At 36.1% G+C, this 20,195-nt stretch overlaps 1 protein-coding gene across 6 annotated transcripts in view; it reads right to left on the minus strand.

Moving 5' to 3' along the window:
- Nucleotides 1-1,043: 1,043 nt before the first annotated feature.
- Nucleotides 1,044-20,195, minus strand: part of C10H9orf85 (chromosome 10 C9orf85 homolog) — a 78,094-nt gene continuing 58,942 nt past the window's right edge. Inside the window, exons 3-8 of one of the 6 annotated variants that reach the window (XR_005210793.1) lie at nt 7,703-7,816; nt 7,131-7,212; nt 5,770-5,865; nt 3,634-3,724; nt 2,013-2,137; nt 1,044-1,099 (exon numbers count right to left, since the gene is read on the minus strand). Coding sequence is in view for 3 of the 6 variants with exons in the window: in XM_037798503.1 (XP_037654431.1) it covers nt 3,644-3,724; nt 5,770-5,865; nt 7,131-7,212; nt 7,703-7,816 (373 nt within the window). In the remaining 3 variants the exon portion in view is untranslated. Of the gene's footprint in view, nt 1,100-1,635; nt 2,138-2,446; nt 3,725-5,720; nt 5,866-5,928; nt 7,213-7,702; nt 7,817-20,195 lie in introns of those variants that run through there. The other 5 variants (XM_037798503.1, XM_037798504.1, XR_005210795.1 and 2 more) reach the window with 5 other exon arrangements.

Consider the following 20,195-nt stretch of genomic DNA (forward strand, 5'->3'; position numbering starts at 1 on the left):
CAGAAGACATGTGGCAGCAGTTAACCATCAAAGAAAAGGTGGGTGTGGCTACCAAAATGGAAAACAGGCTCAAAGCAGCAGTCAAAATAATCTGACTTGCAGAGACTTATGGTCTTGGCTAGCAGATCATGGAGTACCTAGAAGTAAAATAGATTGGCAGTCTCCTAAATTCTTGTTTGATCTGTATAAACAGAATTCTAGGTCAAGTGAACAAAAGTCTACCTTGAATTACAAAAACAGAGAGTCCTGGTCCCTTAATCAATTCCCAGACTTGAGACAGTTTACAGACCCAGAGCCCCTTTAATGAAGGGGAGGCTGGGTACCCTTGGGGAAGGACCCTGTTACACTGCCAACAATTTATACTATTAATCTTCCTCCCAGCCTTCCCCAGGGGGACCTACAGCCTTTTACCAGGGTAACTGTGCATTGGGGAAAAGAAAATCAAGTTTAAGAGTCACCCAAGGACTTGCACCCTATTCTTGAGAGATTTAGCGTGTTTCCAGTTGTACACAGGAGAGCTGAGTATTGTTAGGCGAAATATATGTCTGTTACTGTACTCTGTTTAGAGACAAAGTATGGTTTAAGGTGATGTGTACAACTGCCAAGTTGACAAGGGGTGGACTGTGATGGTTAGGTTTATGTGTCAACTTGGCCAAATAATGGTGTCCAGGTGTCTGATGACACAAGTACTGTCCTAACTGTTACTGCAAGGACATTTGTGGTTGGTTAATAAACAAGAAGGATAGTTTATTAAATCGTCAGTCAATTGACTACAGCTGTGACTGATTACATCAACGCAGGGTGTGTCTTCTGCAATGAGAGAATGCAATCAGCTGGATTTAATCCCATCAATTGAAGATTTTTAAGGAAGAGAGAGAGGAGCTTCATTTCTTCTTCGGCTAGCCAGGGGAGTGTTTCCTGAGGAGTGCAACTAGCCAGTGAAGTGTTTCCCGAAGAGTTCATCGAACAGCTCGGAGTTGCCAGTTCAGTGCTTGCCCTATGGAATTTGGACTCGTGCATCCCCACAGTTGTGTCAGACACTTTTATAAAATCTTATATTTACATACATCTCTTGTTGATTCTGTTTCCATAGAGAACCCTAATACAGGAATAGGAATAGATAAGGTCATACTCAATTATATAAAAAATTTTTTACTTTTATTCAAATATGTAAAATTATAATTTAAATAAAAGGTCAGTGTAATGGAATATGCTTTTCTGAGTCAATTTCTATTTTTAATTCATTATGTAATTTTTAGATAAAATATAAATTTTTTACCATTTACTAAAGTTTCTCAAAAGGTTTCTGTGTATATGTGTGTGGTATCAACACTGTTAGCAATGCAATTTTGTTTAGTGACAAAAAAATGAGGACAGTTTGTAAAGCTGTTACTGTCAGATGTATTTTTTCTAAAACTTGCTGTTGCACTCACAAATTTCCAGTGTGTATTACTGAAGGGTCTACACATTACAAGTATTAAAAATAGCCAACTGCAAACCTAGTATTTCTTGTATAAATGCTTTCACTGAAGGAGTTTGATTTTTCTTTCAGTGTAACATGGAATTCTGTTTCAAGGTTTCTTCCCCCCACCCCCCACCTAAGAGTTTCCAGTTTGTCCCCACCAACATCTGCAAGTCTCTTTAGATAGTTTGAAAGAGAATATCTACACCAACAATGGTAAATATTTATAAACACCATGAATGGAGCATCTATTATGTGCCAGGAGCTTTATACATATTATTTCATTTAATACTCACAGCAACATTATACTGTAGTGACCAGTGTCCTCATTTTGCAAATAAGAACACTGAGACTCAGAAAGGTAAAGAAATTGGCTCAGGGTCACAAAACAGGCAAAAGGCAGGGTCAGGATTTAAACAGATCTTCCTGCCTCAAAAAGCCATGCTACCTCTTACTCTTTATAAAAGTATGATATACTGTTGTTTACTTTAAGACATGGATTTGACAGCACTATACTTGTAGGTTGAATTATGTACTCCAACATACATACGTTTTCAATCTTAATCCACATTCCTGTGGCTGTGCACCCTCTGTAAATAGGATCCCTAGGAGATGTTTTTAGTTCATGTATGGTCCAACTGATTGAGGTTCGGTCTTATCCATTTCACTGGAGACCTTATAAGAGAAGGAACCACAAGTCCAAAGTCAGAGAAAGCCATAGGGAGGAGCCAGAAGTCGGAAGTCAGCAGAAACCAGAACAGACAAAAGAAGAGGACACTGCCATAAAGACAGGAAGCAGAAATATGAGCCAATAAGTCCAAGTAATGCAGACAGCCAGCACCATGCTAAAAATACCAAAGAAAGCAGACCTCGCTTCTATCTTGATTTTGGAATTCTTCTAACCTCAAGACTGTGAGCAATAAATTCCTACTGTTACATCAAACTCAGTTTGTGGTATTTGTGATAGGAGCTCTGACAAACTAAGATGATACTTTTAAAAATTAAAAAAAAAAAAAAATTAAGTACTTTAAATTGCTTTTTAATTGAGGCAAAATTTACATACAATCAAGTGAACAAACCTTGTGTTGAATTTTACATTTCTGTATATCTGTGTCACTTCACACTTGAATGAAGACATAGATAATTCCAGCAATCCAGAAGGTTTCCTTATGTCCCTTCCCAGTCATTACTACCCCAAAGTTAACCATATCTATAACCATAAATTAGCTTTACCTATTTTTGAACTTTTTGAGCCTGGATCTGAATTCTGACTCTGTCATTTACTAGCTGTATGACTTTGGGCATTAGTTCATTTTTCTGAGTCTTGATTTCCCTGAGGTTCATAGGATGATTAAATGAATTAACATATGTAAATGTAAATGTATCAATGTATATGTAATATATATAGAACTTATGAGTGCTGTACAAGTGCTATTATCATTATTGCTACTATGTGTTCCTATACAGATGCTCCTTAACTCTCCTTTTCCAGAATGAAGGTGAACTAGCAAACTAAGACTTCATTATAACTAATCATATTTTGACTTATTAGTTTTTCTCTTTTTTGCCACAGCACATTTTAAGTTCTGTAGAATAGTGGCTATGAAACTTGGCTGAGGTGTCAGGTGGCAATGCATCTGACCACAATTAAAAGGATTCTGATTAACAGTAACTTATTCAATTAAGCATTTAATTGCCTCACAAGAGTTCTAGAGCTGAATGGGCCCAGGTTCATTATGTTTAGCAGCTTAACAATGTCAGGGCTCAGGATCACTGTCTCTGCAGCTCATCTGGTTTCCTCATGATGACTGCCAAGGGCTAGATTTCATATCTTCTCACAATCTTATACAGACAGGAAGTCTGTTAGGAAAAACGCTTTCTTTTTATCAGCAAGGTAAATCTTTCCCAGAATCTCCCAGTGGTTCCCCTTATATGGTCATTCCTGGTTGGAGGAGAGGCTGTGAAAGAAAGAACCAGGTAAAGGGGCACTGTGTTCCAGGAAGTAGAGAGAAATGGGGTTGGGGGGGCACAGAGAAATGGCTTTTTGCTATAAGCAATTAATTGTGTTTACTGTAGCTGATAATCAGAATCACCCGAGGAGTTAAGACAAATTCCTGGGCCACATCGCAGACCCAGAGAATCCCAGGAATCAGAAAATTTTTAAAACTCACCAGATGATTTTTATGATTTGGAACTTCTGTAGTAAAGTACTACAGAAGTACGTGATGCATACTTCAGAGTATGTGATGCAGTCTTGATATCCTGACAAATATCAAGATATGATTAAATGATTTATTATATTAAACTTATACATTACATTGAAACAAAACAAAGCCCTTCTCTCATTTCTACATGCTAAGTTTCAATTAAAAAATATTATTTAGATTAGAAAGGATAATTCCTAAAGAAATATAAATGAACTAAATAGAATAATTGAATTGAAGTCCACTTAAAACACATACACATACACACAGAACAACCTTTCTTAGTACTAAAGAACTAAATGCAGCTATTAGTATATGTCACTAGGTGATGCTCTTTGTTAAATTTCTCTCCGAGTAAGGCAATCTGAGGAATTACAACTCTTTCAGATAGGAACAAACTTAAAACAAAATGCTATGTCTAATTATAGCTTAATCGGCTCTTTAAACACAAAAGCTACATAATCCAGACAAATTTAAATTAAATTCAAAAGAAAGCCACAAACAAATTCAGGGTAGGGAAATTTTCCGTAAGACTGTGGACTTAGAATATCAAGACTTCCAAGTCCTGAACATGGTATCTCTCCATTTATTTGTCTACATTTTCTTTAATGTCTTAATAAGCTTTTGTATTTTTGCATTGAGTTCTTGAGTATCTTTTGTTGATTTATTCTTAGGTACATTATATTTTTTTAATGTAATTGAAATGTGATCCTTGTCTTCACTTTTAAAAAAAAAAATTTTTAATTTGAAATATTTTCAAACTTAATAGACAAGTTACAAAAATAATACAAATCCCATTCGGAGAACTACAACATACCCCCATTTTCCCAATACCCAGACCCACCAATTTTAACATCCTGCCACTTTTGTCATATCATTCTATCTATCCATCTATCCATCTACTGGTCTATTAATCAATTTTCTGAACACCTGAGTGTTGGTTGTATACATCATGCTCCTTGAATAGTTAATACTGCCATGTATGTTTCCTAAGAACATGGTACTCATTTATGTAGCCACTTTAAATGCAGTTATCAAGTTCAAGAGACTTAACAGTGACCTAAAGGTTAGTCTATATTCCAATTTTTTTCATATGTCCCAATGTCCTTTTGAGCCTTTTCTCCTCCTTTGTTAGATCTCACCCAGGATCATGTATTGCATTTAATTGTAATTGTCTCTTTAGCTGCTCTTCTTTTTTTTTTTTTTTTTTTCTTTTAAATTGTGGGAACACATATACAAAAATGTTCCCATCTCAACCACTCCCAAGCATACCATTCAACAGGATTAATCACATTCACAATACTGCGGTACCCTCACCACTTTCCATTACCAAAACTTTCCCATCTCCCCAAACAGAAACCTTACAGCTTTTATGCATTAAGTCTCCATTCCCACTGTTCCCATACCCCCGGCAAACTGTATTCTAATTTCTGTTTCTATGAGCTTGCATATTCTCCAGTATCTTCTTTGAAGTTACCAAGGGGTTTAACTCCTAAATCTGTAACAATCTTGTTTGCTTTGATATCAACTTAACTTCAATAATGTAAGAAAGGTTAAGTTTAGCTTTCACATAAAGCACATGGAATAGGGAAAATGGAGATTGGTGGCAGAACTGGCTTAAACTGGCCCCGTGGTAAAGGGAAGGTGAGAGAGAGAGAAAGAGCCATGATGTATGCTTAGAACCAGCGCCAGCTCCTTATATGGGAAAAGTAACCAGGGTTACTAGGATGTAAAGGGATGTGGGGGTATACTCAAAGACAGGAACTCTTGGCGAGAGATTTAAACTAGTTAATTCTCTCTGATAGGCTGTACAATTCAAAATCCTAAAGGCAGGCTAGTTAGCTCTCTCAGATAGACTGTACCTTCTGGAGTATCCAGCCAATGGAGAAACAGGGGAGGAACTTGCATTAGGCCTAGGATATAAAATTTTGCTGTGTTCTATTGTTTGGCGCACCTGCCACGTTTCTGGCTGTGTGTTCGTTCTTGCAAGATTGTGAATAAATTATTTTCTTCTCCACAATCGGGTGAGCATTTATTACTTTTTGTTTGTTTCTCATAAATAGTATACATAAACTATGTTCTATACCCCCTCCATCTTCTCACCTTTATGTAGTTCTTGCCACAAACAACATGTTTACCCATTTGTGAGTCCAAAACCACTGATTTATCATTACACTTCAAACATTTGCCTTCCAGATCCTGTGGGAAGTAAAAAGTGGAGTTACAAACTAAAAATACATTAGTAACGGCATTTATATTTACCTCTCACTGGAGATCTTTATTACTTCATGCAGCTTTGATCTATTGTCTGTTGTCCTTTCCTTTCAACCTGCAGAACTCTCTTCAGCATCTCATGTTGGGATGGCCTAATGACAAACTCACAGCTTTTATCTGTGATTGTCTTAATCTCTCCCTTATTTTTGAAAGAGTTTTGTCAGATATAGAATTCTTGGTTGGCAATTTTTTGCTTTCAGCACTTTAAATATGTCATCCCACAGCCTTCTTGCTTTCATTGTTTCTAACGAGAAATCGGCACTTAATCTTATTGCAGCTCCCTTTTAAGTGGCATGTTGTTTCTCTCTTGCAACTTTAAGAATTCTCTTCATATTTGGCATTCTAGAGTTGGATTACAATAGACTGTGGTGTGGATCTATTTGGGTTTACTGTTTGGAGTTTGTCATGTGTTTTGGCTGCACATATTCATGACTTTTGTTAAATTTAGGAAGTTTCCAGCCATTGTTTCTTTGAATATTATTTCTCCCCCTTTTCTCTTTCTTCTCCTTTGGGGACTTCCACAATGCATATATTGATATGCTTGATGATAAACTACAGGTTCCTCAGCCTCTGCTCACTTTTCTTTATTCTTTCTGCTCATCAGACTGAACTATTTCAATTGTCTTATCTTTAAGTTCTCTGATTCTTTCAGTCTTCCCCACCCAGTTAATGGCAGCTCTTATCTTTTCAGTGGTACAGGTCAGAAACCTTGACGGCAACTTTGACCACACTTTTTCTCTCTTACTCTGCATCTAGTTCATCAGGAAAGTCTCTGAGCCCTACCTGCAAAGCACACCCACCATATGATCAATTCTTACTACCCCCACCATGCTTCCCTATGCCAAGTGTCTCCTTTTTGTCTGCATTACTGAGGTTACCGCCTCACTCTCACCCTTGCCTTTCCACTGTCCTTTCCTAACACAGCAGCCAGAGAGATGCTTTTCGAAAGTAAGAAATTCCTTAAAAATAACAACTCATCAAGCTGACACAAGAAATAATAGAAAATTTAAATAGTCTTAGATACATTTAAGAAATTGTATTTGCAATTAAAACATCCTTCAAAGGGGGAAAAAAGTTGGCCAGAATTTCATGGTCTTAGACTGACATTTAATACAGTTATATTAATCCACTTGATTGTTTTCTTCTGTATCATCTAAATCAATATCAAAATCTAAATCACCATCACTTTCCTCTTCATTTTGTCTGCAGCTTCCTCTACAGCTGGAACTTAGATCTTCAGTATTTTCTGTCTTTTCTGGTTCTTCATTAAATCTAAAGATGGAAGAAGAACTCCTAATTATTTTCCAGGCTTTCACTGTTTAACTGTATAGTTTGAAAAGACCTTTACCAATACATTTCCCAATTAACAGGGGCCCCTAATGAAATAAGTATTGAGAAAAAGATCCTTGAAGACCAACTTAACTCAAGATCAACCAATTATAATAGTGATGTCAATAAAATATGCTCAAAGAAATTAATACATCATGGTCCATTAAAGAAAAACTATTATACAATGAGTAATTCTTCTGTATAATGAATGTGAATCTCATCAATAAAAATCACTTCATTTTCCTAAAAATTTAAAGTTTACTTTTATTATGATAGAAAAATTTAACAATGAAGTATGTCTTCTTTCCTACCAGGTAAAAAAAAGTCTACATTAGTGTGATATACTGAAACATAAGGCTCTAAGAGTTACTAATATTTAAGTAAGAGAAAATCCATGTTATCAATTCATCCAAATATAAAAGGAAATACTCACGGAATAACAATGTCTTCTTTCCTTCCACATTTAGCACAAACTTCAAGTTCACAGGCACAAGGTCTACACATTATGTGATAAGAATCCTTCACTGTCTTTTGTAAACATTTAACACTAAAAGGAAAAGAACAAAATAATATATAATTTTTACTAACTACATAAGATTTATTTTGTGAAGGGGTTGTAACTAAGTGTACAGAAGAGAAGACCCATATCAAAACTCCTAGATTTCAATCTCAGTTAGACATTTATTTTATGTCACTTTAGATTAATTTTACAGCATTTTTAGATAATAGTTCACAGCTGCAAAATAATAGTATTTGAGATTTGTCTAGTTAAAGAGTTTTAAAGGGGAAATTAAAAACACATTAAAACATGGTCAATATACAAAAATCAGTATTTCTATACACTAGCAATAAACAATCTAAAAATGAAATTACAAAAATTATTCCATTTACAACAGTATCAAAAAGTATAAAATGTTCAGGAATTTAACAAAGAAGTACAAGATTTGTACACTGGAAATTACAAAACATTGTTGAAAAAAATTAAAGGTCTAACTAGATGGAAACACAACCAATGTTCATGGATTGGAAGACTTAATATTGTTAAGATGACAATACTCCCCAAATTGATCTACTGATTCAATGCAATCCCTATCAAAAGCCCAACTGGCTTTTTTGGAGAAATTGAAAAGCTGATCCTAAAATTCTTACAGAAATTCAAGGGACCCAGGATAGCCAAAAAGATTTTGAAAAAGAAGAACAAAGATGGTGGACTCACAATCCCTGATTTCAAAATGAACTACAAAGTTACAGTAATCAAGACTGCAGTATTTGCAAAGAATAGACATAGAGATCCACAGAATAGAATCAAGAGTCCAGAAACAAACCCTGACATTCTTAGCCAACTGATTTTTGACCAGTATGTGAATTAAATCTCAAAGCTGTTTTAAGAAAGGGAAATGGAAATGTTCGAAATAAGGAAATACATGGCAACAGAGATGAAAAATGCCTTCAAACAGGCTCACATTAGTCTTGACACAGCCAAGGAAAGAATGAGTAAACTTGCAACAGGTCAACAGAAATTACTGAAACTGAAATACAAAGAGGAAAAACATGAAAACAATAAAAAATAGAACATCCAAAAGATGCACAAAAATATCAAATAACATACATACAACTGGAATTCCAGAAGGAGAGGAGAAAAAATGGAGAAGAAGAAATACTTTAAGATATCAACTACAAGTTGTCCCAAGTAAGAAAAACAGCAAACTATACAGTAGACCCAAAAAGCTAAGAGAGCCCCAGCAGAATAAACACCCAAACAAAAGCAAACATAAATCACTCCTAGACATATAATTAAGTTGCTAAAAATCAAAGAAAAAAAGAAAATCTTGAAGACACTCAGAGAAAACATATTATATAAGGAACAAAGAATCATAGCAAGTCAGAAGAAATTGGAGTGACATCCTTAAAGTGCTAAAAGAAAAAAAAAAACCACAAATAGGGTCTATATTCAGAGCAAAAATCTTTCAAAAATTAAAAGAAAAATTTCAGACAAATGAAAGCTGAGTTTTTAATTCATTACCAGAAGACCTGCACTGAAAGAAATGTTAATAGAAGTTCTTGAATCAGAAGGAATTTCATATCAGACAAAAACTTGGATCAACACACAGAAATGAAGATCTCCAAAAATGGTTAAAATGACATTTCACTGACGAACAGAAGAAGAGGATGGCATAGAGAAGAGTAGAATTTAGTTAGTCCCCCTGGAACAACTAATAAACAACCAGAAACAACTAGTAAATAATCTGGAATAAGTGCTGGGAGACAACCATGACTGTTCACACATCATATACCAGCCTGGACGGGGGAGAAATGCAGAAATCACAGCATAAAATCTTTAAGTAAAAACTGTGGATCCGAGCCAGGAGCCTCTAGCTTCACAGCCCAAAATGCAAAGCCTCTCTGTGATAGAAAGCAGCACTCTCTGAACAAGCGAATATACCTCACCCCAGCTCCAACTCACGTTTCAGTTAACAAACTTGGACTGCTTAATATAAGCAACGAATCCCCAACAAGCAGAAAGAGGCGTGGAGAGCAGGAGGACCTCTGTGGGAGGGAGGGGGAGCCCAGAGGACCAGGTGCTGTCTCTGGCCAACGGGTGAAACTGAGGGGGGCCGCAGACTGGCCCTGAAGGGGAGCTTTCTGTCCCTTTTTCGGCTCAGTGGAGAAAGCCTCAACCATTTTCAATTCCCAGCGCTCTGACCCAGACAAGGCTGGAGATAGCAGAGTCAGAGAGACTATTCAAATGCAAAGGACCTCTCCCTAGGGGGTGTATCTTCCTTAAGGGGAAGAAAGGGGTGCCAAGCTCTACTACTTGCCTTCCATTCAGAATCAGACCCCAGAGCCTGGGGGAAAATAGCCACAGGCCACACCTTCTTATACCAGTCGGGAGTGATAGGCTAACAGGTGCCACCTGCTGGGCAGAAAAGCACAGCGGCTTGAGGCCTCACAGGGTGTCCCAAACCTCTAAGACACACCCTCAGGGAAACCGGATACTATTGCCTCCCGCCTAGACCTAAGCTCTGGGAAAACCTGATTGGGGTAACCAAGGAAACCAGATGCCTAGATAACAGAAACTATAATCCGCACTAAGAAAAATGAAGTTATGGCCCAGTCAAAGGAACAAACTTACACTTCAACTGAGATACAGGAATTGAAACAACTAAAACAATTCAAAAAGCTTAGGGAAGATATGGCAAAAGAGATGAAATATATAATGAAAACACTGGGCATACGGAAGGACAAAATTGAAAGTTCAAAAAAACAACTGGCAGAATCTATGGAAATGAAAGGCACAACACAAGAGATAAAAGACACAATGGAGACATACAACAGCAGATCTCAAGAGGCAGAAGAAAACACTCAGGAACTGGAGAACAAGGCACCTGAAAGCCTACACATAAAAGAACAGATAGAGAAAAGAATGGAAAACTACGAGCAATGTCTCCAGGAACTGAAGGACAAAATGAAAAGCAAGAACGTAAATGTCCTTGGTATCCCAGAAGGAGAAGAAGAAGGGAAAAGGGGCAGAAGCAATAATACAGGAAATAATCAATGAAAATTTCCCATCACTTATGAAAGACATAAAATTTCGGATCCAAGAAAGCGAAGTTTACCCAAACAGAATAGATCTGAATAGACCTACGGCAAGAAACATCAAAGACAAAGAGAGAAGCCTGAAAGCAGCAAGAGAAAAGCAATCCATCACGTACAAAAGAAGTTGATAAGACTATGTGCAGATTTCTCAATAGAAACCATGGAGGTAAGAAGGAAGTGGGGTGATATATTTAAGATACTGAAAGAGAAAAACCACCAACCAAGAATCCTATATCCAGCAAAACTGTCCTTCAAATATGAGGGAGAGCTTAAAATATTCTCTGAAAAACAGACAATGACAGAGTTTGTGAACAAGATACCTGCTCTAGAGGAAATACTAAAGGGAGCACTACAGACAGATTGGAAAAGAGAGGAGTGAGAGGTGTGGAACACAATTTTGGGTGATAGCACAGCAATGTAAGTACACTGAACAAAGATCACTGCAAGTATGGTTGAAAGAGGAATACAATCAATGAAAACTAGACTATAATTAACAGAAACATTGTATTATGCTTCCTTTAATGTAACAAAGGCAATATACCAAAGCTAAATGCATATAAGAGAGAGACATAAAGGAGGGGTATGGGACTTCTTAGCATTGGTGATGTTGTCTGACTCTATATTCTACTTTAGTTTAATGCTATCTTTCCTTTTGTTGCTTCCTAGCTGTCATGCTTTTATTTTTCTCTTTCTTTTTTCTTTTGCCTCTCTTCCTTCTTTGATTCTTCCTCCTTTGTGGAAGAAATGAAGATGTTCTTATATAGATAGTAGCAATGGTGCTGAATACATAAATACATGACTATACAGGGAAACATCAATTGGTTTTTTAGGATGGAATGCATGGTGTGTGAACAAAACCATCTTTAAAAAATTGGCTGATGAAGAAATCTTGAGGGCACTGTTAAGTAAAATAAGACAGACACCTAAGGACAAATACTGCAGGGTCTCACTGATATGAACTAATTATAATATATAAACTCATAGACATGAGATATTAGTTTACTAGGATATAGAATGAGACTAAAGAATGGGGCGCGGTTGCTTACTATGAGCAGAATGTTCAACTATAGTGAACTTAAATGTTTGGAAATGGACAGCGGTGATGGTAGCACGTTGTGAGAATAAATAACAATGCTGAATGGTCTGTGAATGTGGTAGAAAGGGGAAGTTCAGAGTCACGTATGTCACCGGAAGGAAAGTTGGAGGTTAAAAGATGGGAATGTATAAAACTGTGAATCTTGTGGTGGTCAATGTCCATGATTAACTGTACAAATATTAGAAATGTCTTTCATGAACTAGAACAAATGTACGACACTATAACTAGAAGTTAATAATAGAGGGGCATATAGGAAAACATATATACCCTATTGCAAACTATATACTACAGTTAGTAGTATTTTAACGTTCTTTCATCAACAATAACAAATGTATTATACCAATACTATGACTCAATAATGGAGGGGGGGTGATTAGGGGTATGGGAGGATTTGAGTTTCCTTTTTTTGGGTCTTTATTTCTTTTCTGGAGTAATGAAAATGTTCTAAAAACTGAAAAAAGAATTAATTGTGGTGATGGATGCACAGCTGTATGAGGGTACCATGGGCAATTGATTGTATACTTTGGATAATTGTATGGCATGTGAACAATCTCAATTAAAAAAAAAATAGTAGAAACACACACACAAAAAAAACAAAAAAAATGGACATTTCCCCCTTATTTTTAATTGCGCTAAAGGAAAACTGATTGTTTAACACAAAATAGCAATGTAATATTGACAGAATACATAAAAGTTAATTGTACAATAATAAAAAGGATGTCAGGGTAGCATTTCAAAGTATACTACTGTAAGGTACTTACAGTATATGAAATGATACATGATTTGAAGGCAGACTGTGATTAATTAAAGATGTGAACTGTAACCTCTAACTACTTAAATACACAACATGGATGACTCTCAAATCCATTAAAAAAAAGAAACTGGACTCAAAAGACTATTATAGGATTCCATATTTATGATAATCTGGAGAAGGCAAAAGTTTAGAGGGAAAAAGATTGGTTTGCCAGGGGCTGGGGGGTCAGGGGATTCTTACAAAGAGGCACAAAGGAACATTCAGGGGTGATGAAAATGTTCTTTATCTTGATAATGGTGTTGGTCTCACAGCTGTATGTGTTTGGCAAAACTTATGAAACTGTACACTACAAAAATTTTACCATACGTAAAATATATGTCAAGAAACCTGACTGGGAAAAATATGTTAGAATTAAAAAAAAAACTTTTTGATACATAATTTATTGAAAATAATTAAAATTTTCGTCAAATTATTTTGGTATATTTGTGTTTTGGCTTTTCGAAAAGCTGTATCTAATTACTCTGGCATAAATAATTGATTAAAAAAAATTACACCATAGAACACACATGGATAAAGTTCTAATAATCCAAATGGACTCAGAAACTATTCATAATGTTTTTATTTTAAAGAAAGAGTCTGTCTTGGTTAGGTTCATTTGAGGCTTCAAGGAAATTAGAATATGTTTTCATTTCTATGAATATTTTGTTTCACATTAGGGGTCCCTGAGATAAACCAATCCCTAAATACTCAAACTACTAATTCAGAGATAAAATGGTGTTTATAGAACAGTTTGTGTTAAAATTTACACGTGAAACAGACTCAAACACGAGATATCAAATTTGGAATCTGAACTCAAAAGATCCTATATTCTCAATTCTCTCGAGTCCATCTAATTTACACGTGAAACAGACTCAAACACGAGATATCAAATTTGGAATCTGAACTCAAAAGATCCTATATTCTCAATTCTCTCGAGTCCATCTAATCCGAAGAAACAAGGACTCAAAGAGTGGGCCTCAAACACCTGCATAGCTAATTAAAATGCAGATTCTTGGGTTTATATAGTCCATGATTTACACAGTCAGAATCTCTGGGGATGGGGCCCAAGAATCTATATGCTAAACAAACTCTTCAGATAATTCTTAAGAACACTACCATTTGAGAACCCTTGACCTAGATCAAAGTAATACTGTCTTGATATTCAACTGGGGTTTTTCCAATGTTCTTATTTCTGGTTGAGACTGTGATGATCATTTCAGAGAATAGAATGAATTCTAATGCTGAAAGCAATTATACTCTTTCCAAATTTAAACTCATTCTGAAAATTTGTTAGGTTTTGCTAGGCTAGTAGCTCTGAAAATATAAATACACATATCTTAAAGCAAGGCAAGGATACACACATGCACACATATAAGATGACATTTTTTCTTTTTATAAATGTGAAAGATGTTAATCATGAAAATATATATTTCAAGTTGTCATAAAAGTTGTGAAGTATCATGAAACATCTTTTAAAACAGGTGTAACTTTTTAATTACTCCTGGAGATTTTCTATTATAAAATACATAGTAAGGAAAAACTTTAAATTCACATAAATGTACATTTTTCCTCATAACTTCCCTTGAAAATGGTTATGTTTTGAACATTTGCTCATCTACTGCTAAGAAAACTTTAATGTTAAAATAATGATTGTTAGTCTTTTTTTTTCATTTCTCTATGGGATACAATTCCCAGGAATAATCAATGATGAATTTTGACCACTAGTTATGTTAGTGAAAACTACTGCCGAGTTAAAAAAAAAAAAAAAAAAGTCATTCCTATAACCGAGTACATAAAGTTTACTGGCAAAAAAAAAGACAGAAATACACTTTTTAAAAACAATGTACATTTTTTAGCAATGAAAAACATAAAAGGAGAAAAAAGCAATTAAAAGCTAATAAATGTTCACTACATATTTAAGGATGAAAATAAGGAACAGAATTTGGAGTTTTAAATGAACCACTGTAAGGACTGAAAGATATAATTTTGAAAATAAAATAGCAGGGAAAGAACACTGGTTTGGGAAACAAGAGACCTGGATGCTAACCCAGGTTGTACAGGTCCTTTTCATGTCATATAATCTTGTGACAGTATTTTAATTTCTGTGTCTCGTTCTTTATAATGATGAGTAAAAGTGCTGATACCTGAGCATGAACAAAGACAGCAGCACCAATTTATACTAGTAATCGCTGTATTCTTCAGATCCACACTCACAGTTAACAAAAACAAAAACCCTGTAGCCTTCTTGATGACTTTGTTGGTGATTTTACCATATATGATTTTTTATATAGTATAATATACAGGTATCCTTGGTTTTACTGCACTTCACCTTATCCGCTTTGAGATATAGCTTAAAAAAAAATACACTGAAGGCTTGAGGCAACCCTGTGTCAAGTAAGTCTGTCAGTGCCTTTTTTCCAACAGCATGTGCTCACTTCATGTCTCTGTGTACAGGAAATGTACATTGTTTTTTCAAACATAATGCTATTGCACATTTAATAGACTACAGTAATGGGTAAACATAAATTTTACATGCACCAGGAAACCCCAAAATTTGTGTAACTTGCTTTATTGTGGTTGTCTGGATTTGAACCTGCAATATCTCCAAGGTATGCTTGATCCAACATTTGAAACATCTGCCTAACTCAGTGAACCAGTATTTCCCAAAGGCTAATGGATGATGTTACAAAACCATTCCAAGTGCAAGGCAGACCCATGGATAATCAGTGTAACAAAGTATAAAAAGCTCATAGATGTGGCTTCAGATTCCATGTAGCAACTAACCTTTAAGAAATTACCAATTGTTGAAATCTGGTGTAGCATCAAAGACAAATATTCACAATTATCTGAAAAGGCTACTAAAATTTACTCTTTCTTTTTCCTTTTAAGCTAGACCCTAACAAGATTTACAAAACTGTAAAACAATGCCACTTCTTACTTATAGTTTCATTTTGAATAGTTTTCAAAAAAAGTTAACACTTAATGAGCATATTTATTACTTATATATTTATATATACGTATATTACTTATTAAATAATTATTTTTAAATTTTCTCAGTTTTAATATCTCACATAGTAAATACAGATAAATATAACCCATATAACCCCACATAAACAAACGTCTCTGGGTTTTAAGAGTGTAAACGGGTCCTGAGAACAAAAAATTTGAGACAATAAATACCAAGGGGGAAGAGAACTATATTTTATATTTCTAGTACCTGCTAGAAACAAAGGCTTTATTTTGTTCTACTACAGCTTTCCTGACATTCTATTTCCTGGTTAGGTTATTACCCTTTAACCTTTACCAATAATTCAGCTCCACTTACATCACAAGTGTGGTGACTCGGTACTTTCGTAAACAGTGAGCTCTGGTACTCCACCCTTGGTGTACAAAAAACAGAAACACAACATTTACAGAATTCCACACAGTCACATTTTCTGTAGTGGCTCCAAATAATGTGTGCTCACCATAGGAAGATTCTGAAAGCATACTATGGGTTTATATCATACGGTACTTGTAAAATGCTTTTAAGGAAATAATATACCCAAATTCCAAGTATTTTGAACACAAGAAGTTAAATTCACCTCCCCGTGTGCTTAGACTGTGTCTGAAAGTTAATGGAGAAGTTAACTCTTCTTAATGCAGTAGATTTGTTTATAATAATTCTTAGAGTATGCTTTAGAAAAAAGAGAAATATGGAAACTGCTCAATACTTTAGGGAAGGGAATTTTAAATCAAATCTGCACCAATCAATATTAATGTCAAAAAGTAGGCTTCATACACGGTGAACAATTGGTAGAGGAAATAAAAACACATCACTTTTACCTTTAAAAATATCAAGACCGAGATTCTGGGTGACAGAATACAGCCAGGGGTCACAGTCACTATATACTAAAACATGATGTGAAGAGTGACCTATGACTAAAACTCCACTCTAGGCATTTTTATATTCCTGGAATGTGGTGGCACAGCTCTCATCACTGATTAACCTTAACAGACTCAACCTATTACGAGAAATACTGGAGCTGAAGAGCATAACCAAAGAGGCCATGCACTGGTACTACTCACACAGTTACACAACACTGTTTAATTCTTTTTTTATATAAGAATCAAAAATAATAGTTATCTTAGATTTTTTAAGGCTAGAAATCCAGTCAAAGAACCAAAATTCCAAGCCTTGTTTTCCCTTCATTACATGTATATTCAAAGCAGATAGCAAACCATCATTTTGATAGGCAACACTGATTAATGTTCATGGATCACCAGGGTTATATAATGAAAGGAAGTAAAAGCTAACATAAAAGCAAATCAATGGGCAGACAACAATCTACATGAAACCATAAGACAAGACAGAGAAAGAGAGCTCCTGATTATCTGCATTGTCTATCAAAGGCACAGGTAATACTTGTACATGTTTCCTCTATTTCCTGGTGCCCTCCACCCAAGGTTTCCTGTAAACATTGTTTGCACCTCTCTTCTACCTTTAATTTATCTATTTTCTAGACCCATCTGTACTGGTTTAATCTATTATATACCCCATAAAAGGCCATGTTCTTTTAATCCAATCTTGTGGGGCAGAACTATTGTGGACGGGACCTCTTGATTAGATTATTTCCATGGAGATGTGACCCCACTCATTCAAGGTCCAGATGCTTGAAGATGCAGACAGAAAGACTTTTAGAGATGTTAAGCTAAGAGATAAAGCCCAGTGTTTGCCCCTAGAAGAAGAAGGAGGACTCACAGGAGCTGAGAGAAGCTGAGAGAGACACTTAGACAGAAACACCCCAGGAGAAACAGAGAAGCTGCCACCCACGTTTTGGAGAGAATCTAAAATATGAAATCCAGAGTTTCCCCCTGGAAGAAGCTAAGACAGAAGCTCAGAGACATTTTGGAGACAGCCACTGTAATCAAAAGCTAAACCCAGGAGAGAAGGTTCAACAGAGCCAGCCATGCGCCTTCCCACGTGACAGAGGAACTCCGGATACCATCTGTCTTTCCTCAGAGAAGGTAGCTACCTCTTCATGCCTTAATTTGGACATTTGCATGGACTTAGAACTGTAAATTTGCAACCTAATAAATCCTCTTTATAAAAGCCAATCCATTCTGGTATATTGCATTCCAGCAGCTTTAGCAAACCAGAACACCATCCTTCCTGTTTTCATTTTATTCTTCCTCAGCAGTTTCACTTTGTGCCTCTATGTCTTTCTCTTCTTGCGTATACCTAGATGTTGTCATAATTTGCTCAAGAATTTTTTGTGGACCCATGTCTCCTAATAGACTATAAATTCCTTGGTACCAGAGATTCACCTATCTTCTATAAGACATAATGCCTTGTTCATTGAGGATACTATTTAAAAATTGCAAATTAAGCTAACTTTCTTATCTCTCCTCCTTAGTAATCCCATCATTTTTGTTCAGAAAAGAAGAGCTGTTTGGGATAGTATGCCCCATCATTACCCTGGCTCTTTCTACAGACAATATTGTTTCTCATAAAGCGGGTGGATTATATTAAATTATTTTTCATATGCAGGTCCAGTTCCTGGCTACAAAAGGTAAAGTTTTTATAACAAGTTTACTTTCATGCTCTAAGGAAAAAATCTGCTTGTTTAATTTAAGAGAGAGGAAATGGTTCAAGTCATGGTGGATGAATCTGTGTCAGACTTCAGTGATCTGACATTAAAATAAAAATAGGAATGAAGATTATGAAAAAAAAAAATCTGCGTTCTAATTTTCAATCTGCTGCTTACTAACTATGCCTAGGGTAAGTGATCTAACTTTGCTAAGGCCACTTCTTCATCTGCTCTTCCCGCCTCCATAGGTTTTTATTAGAATTAAGTACTTGTGACAGAGCTTTGAAAAATGTAATGTTCAATATAAATAGCATAATTATCCACTTGCTTAAGGTACAATCAGAAAATGGGAGACCTCAGAGTTTTGGGGTTAAAGCTAGATCTATATGTCATTTCCTTTGAAAGACCAATGCGAAGTATCAAGATCTTTTTCATTTCTTTTACCATGTGTTCCGGTTTGCTAATGCTGCCTTATGCAAAATACCAGAAATGGATTGGCTTTTATAAAAGGGGTTTATTTGGTTACAAAGTTACAGTCTGAAGGCCATGAAAAGAGTCCAAGATAAGGCATCAACAATAGGTACCTTCACGGAAGGATGACCATTGGTGTCTGGAAAACCTCTATTAGCTCAGAAAGCACATGACTGGCATCTGCTTGCTCCCAGGTTACATTTCAAAATGGCATTCTCCAAACTGTTGCTCTTGGGGCATTTTGTTCTCTCTTAGCTGCAGCTCCTCTTCAAATGTCACTCTCAGTTGCTCTCTCTCTTGGCTGAAGCTCCTTCTGTCTGAGCTTTTATAAGGCTCCAGTGAACTAATCAAGGCCCAGGCTGAATGGGTATGGCCACGCCTCCATGGAAATTATCTAATCAGAGTTACCACCTACAGTTGGGTGGGTCACATCTCCATGGAAACAACCTAATCTAAAGGTTCCAACCTAATCAACACTAATACATCTGCTTCCACAAGACTGCATCAAAGATAATGGCATTTTGGGGGCCATAATACATCCGAACCGGCACACCATGCTTCCCAAAACTGTATCAACTTTGTGGTAATTCTCTGAAGAATTCCAGCAATAATTTTCATGATTCTCACCAACAGAATAATTCCTAATTTTAAGGGACTTCTTAGATTCCTGGCTTCTACTTCTTATAGTTAAAATTCAAATCAGAAAGGATACATCATTTCAAAGCCTAAACAGCACAAGTAAAATTGCATTTTCAGAATATCAGTAGAGGAGTGATAAAACTACAAATGCAAGATTAAGGAAAGAGATTTATATCTACCTTCCTGCGATCTGGGGTTGGTGCTGGAAGATAAATAAACTTGCTGTTCCTTAGCTTCTTAAATAGCCTGAATCCCCTAGGTGCAAAAAGGCAGGATTTTTTTCTTTTTTTAATGTGAGCATCCTATGAAGACACTCAATTTCCCTCATTGTAGCTGCCAACAGTAGAGAGAGAGATCCTACTGTAGTTGAGCTTGTGTTCAGCACCCTATCCTGTGACCAAGATCCGGAGGACGCCCGAGCAATAGCGTTGCCAGGGATTTAAGTGCTGTTCCACCACTTGGACCCTCTATCTGCCTTCTGGTGCGAGGAGGCAGACCCCTCCCCTCATCTCCCTTCCCATGACCCCTGCCCTCTGGGGCCCTAAGTGCTCTTTTACTTAAACTTGTGCACAGGCAGACACACGTACCTCCCCGCCCCCCACACCCAAATTCTCTGCTGATTTCTGGATCCTGATACCCAACCACCCAGACTTCAAAAGAAGATAAATACTCTTGAGGGATTGAAAACTGCTATCTCTGCCTACAAAAGGAAAAAAAGGTTGAGGTATATATGATTTTTAACTGTATTAGAGACGTATGA

Source organism: Choloepus didactylus, chromosome 10, assembly GCF_015220235.1.
Source record: "Choloepus didactylus isolate mChoDid1 chromosome 10, mChoDid1.pri, whole genome shotgun sequence".
Lineage (NCBI taxonomy): Eukaryota > Metazoa > Chordata > Mammalia > Pilosa > Megalonychidae > Choloepus > Choloepus didactylus.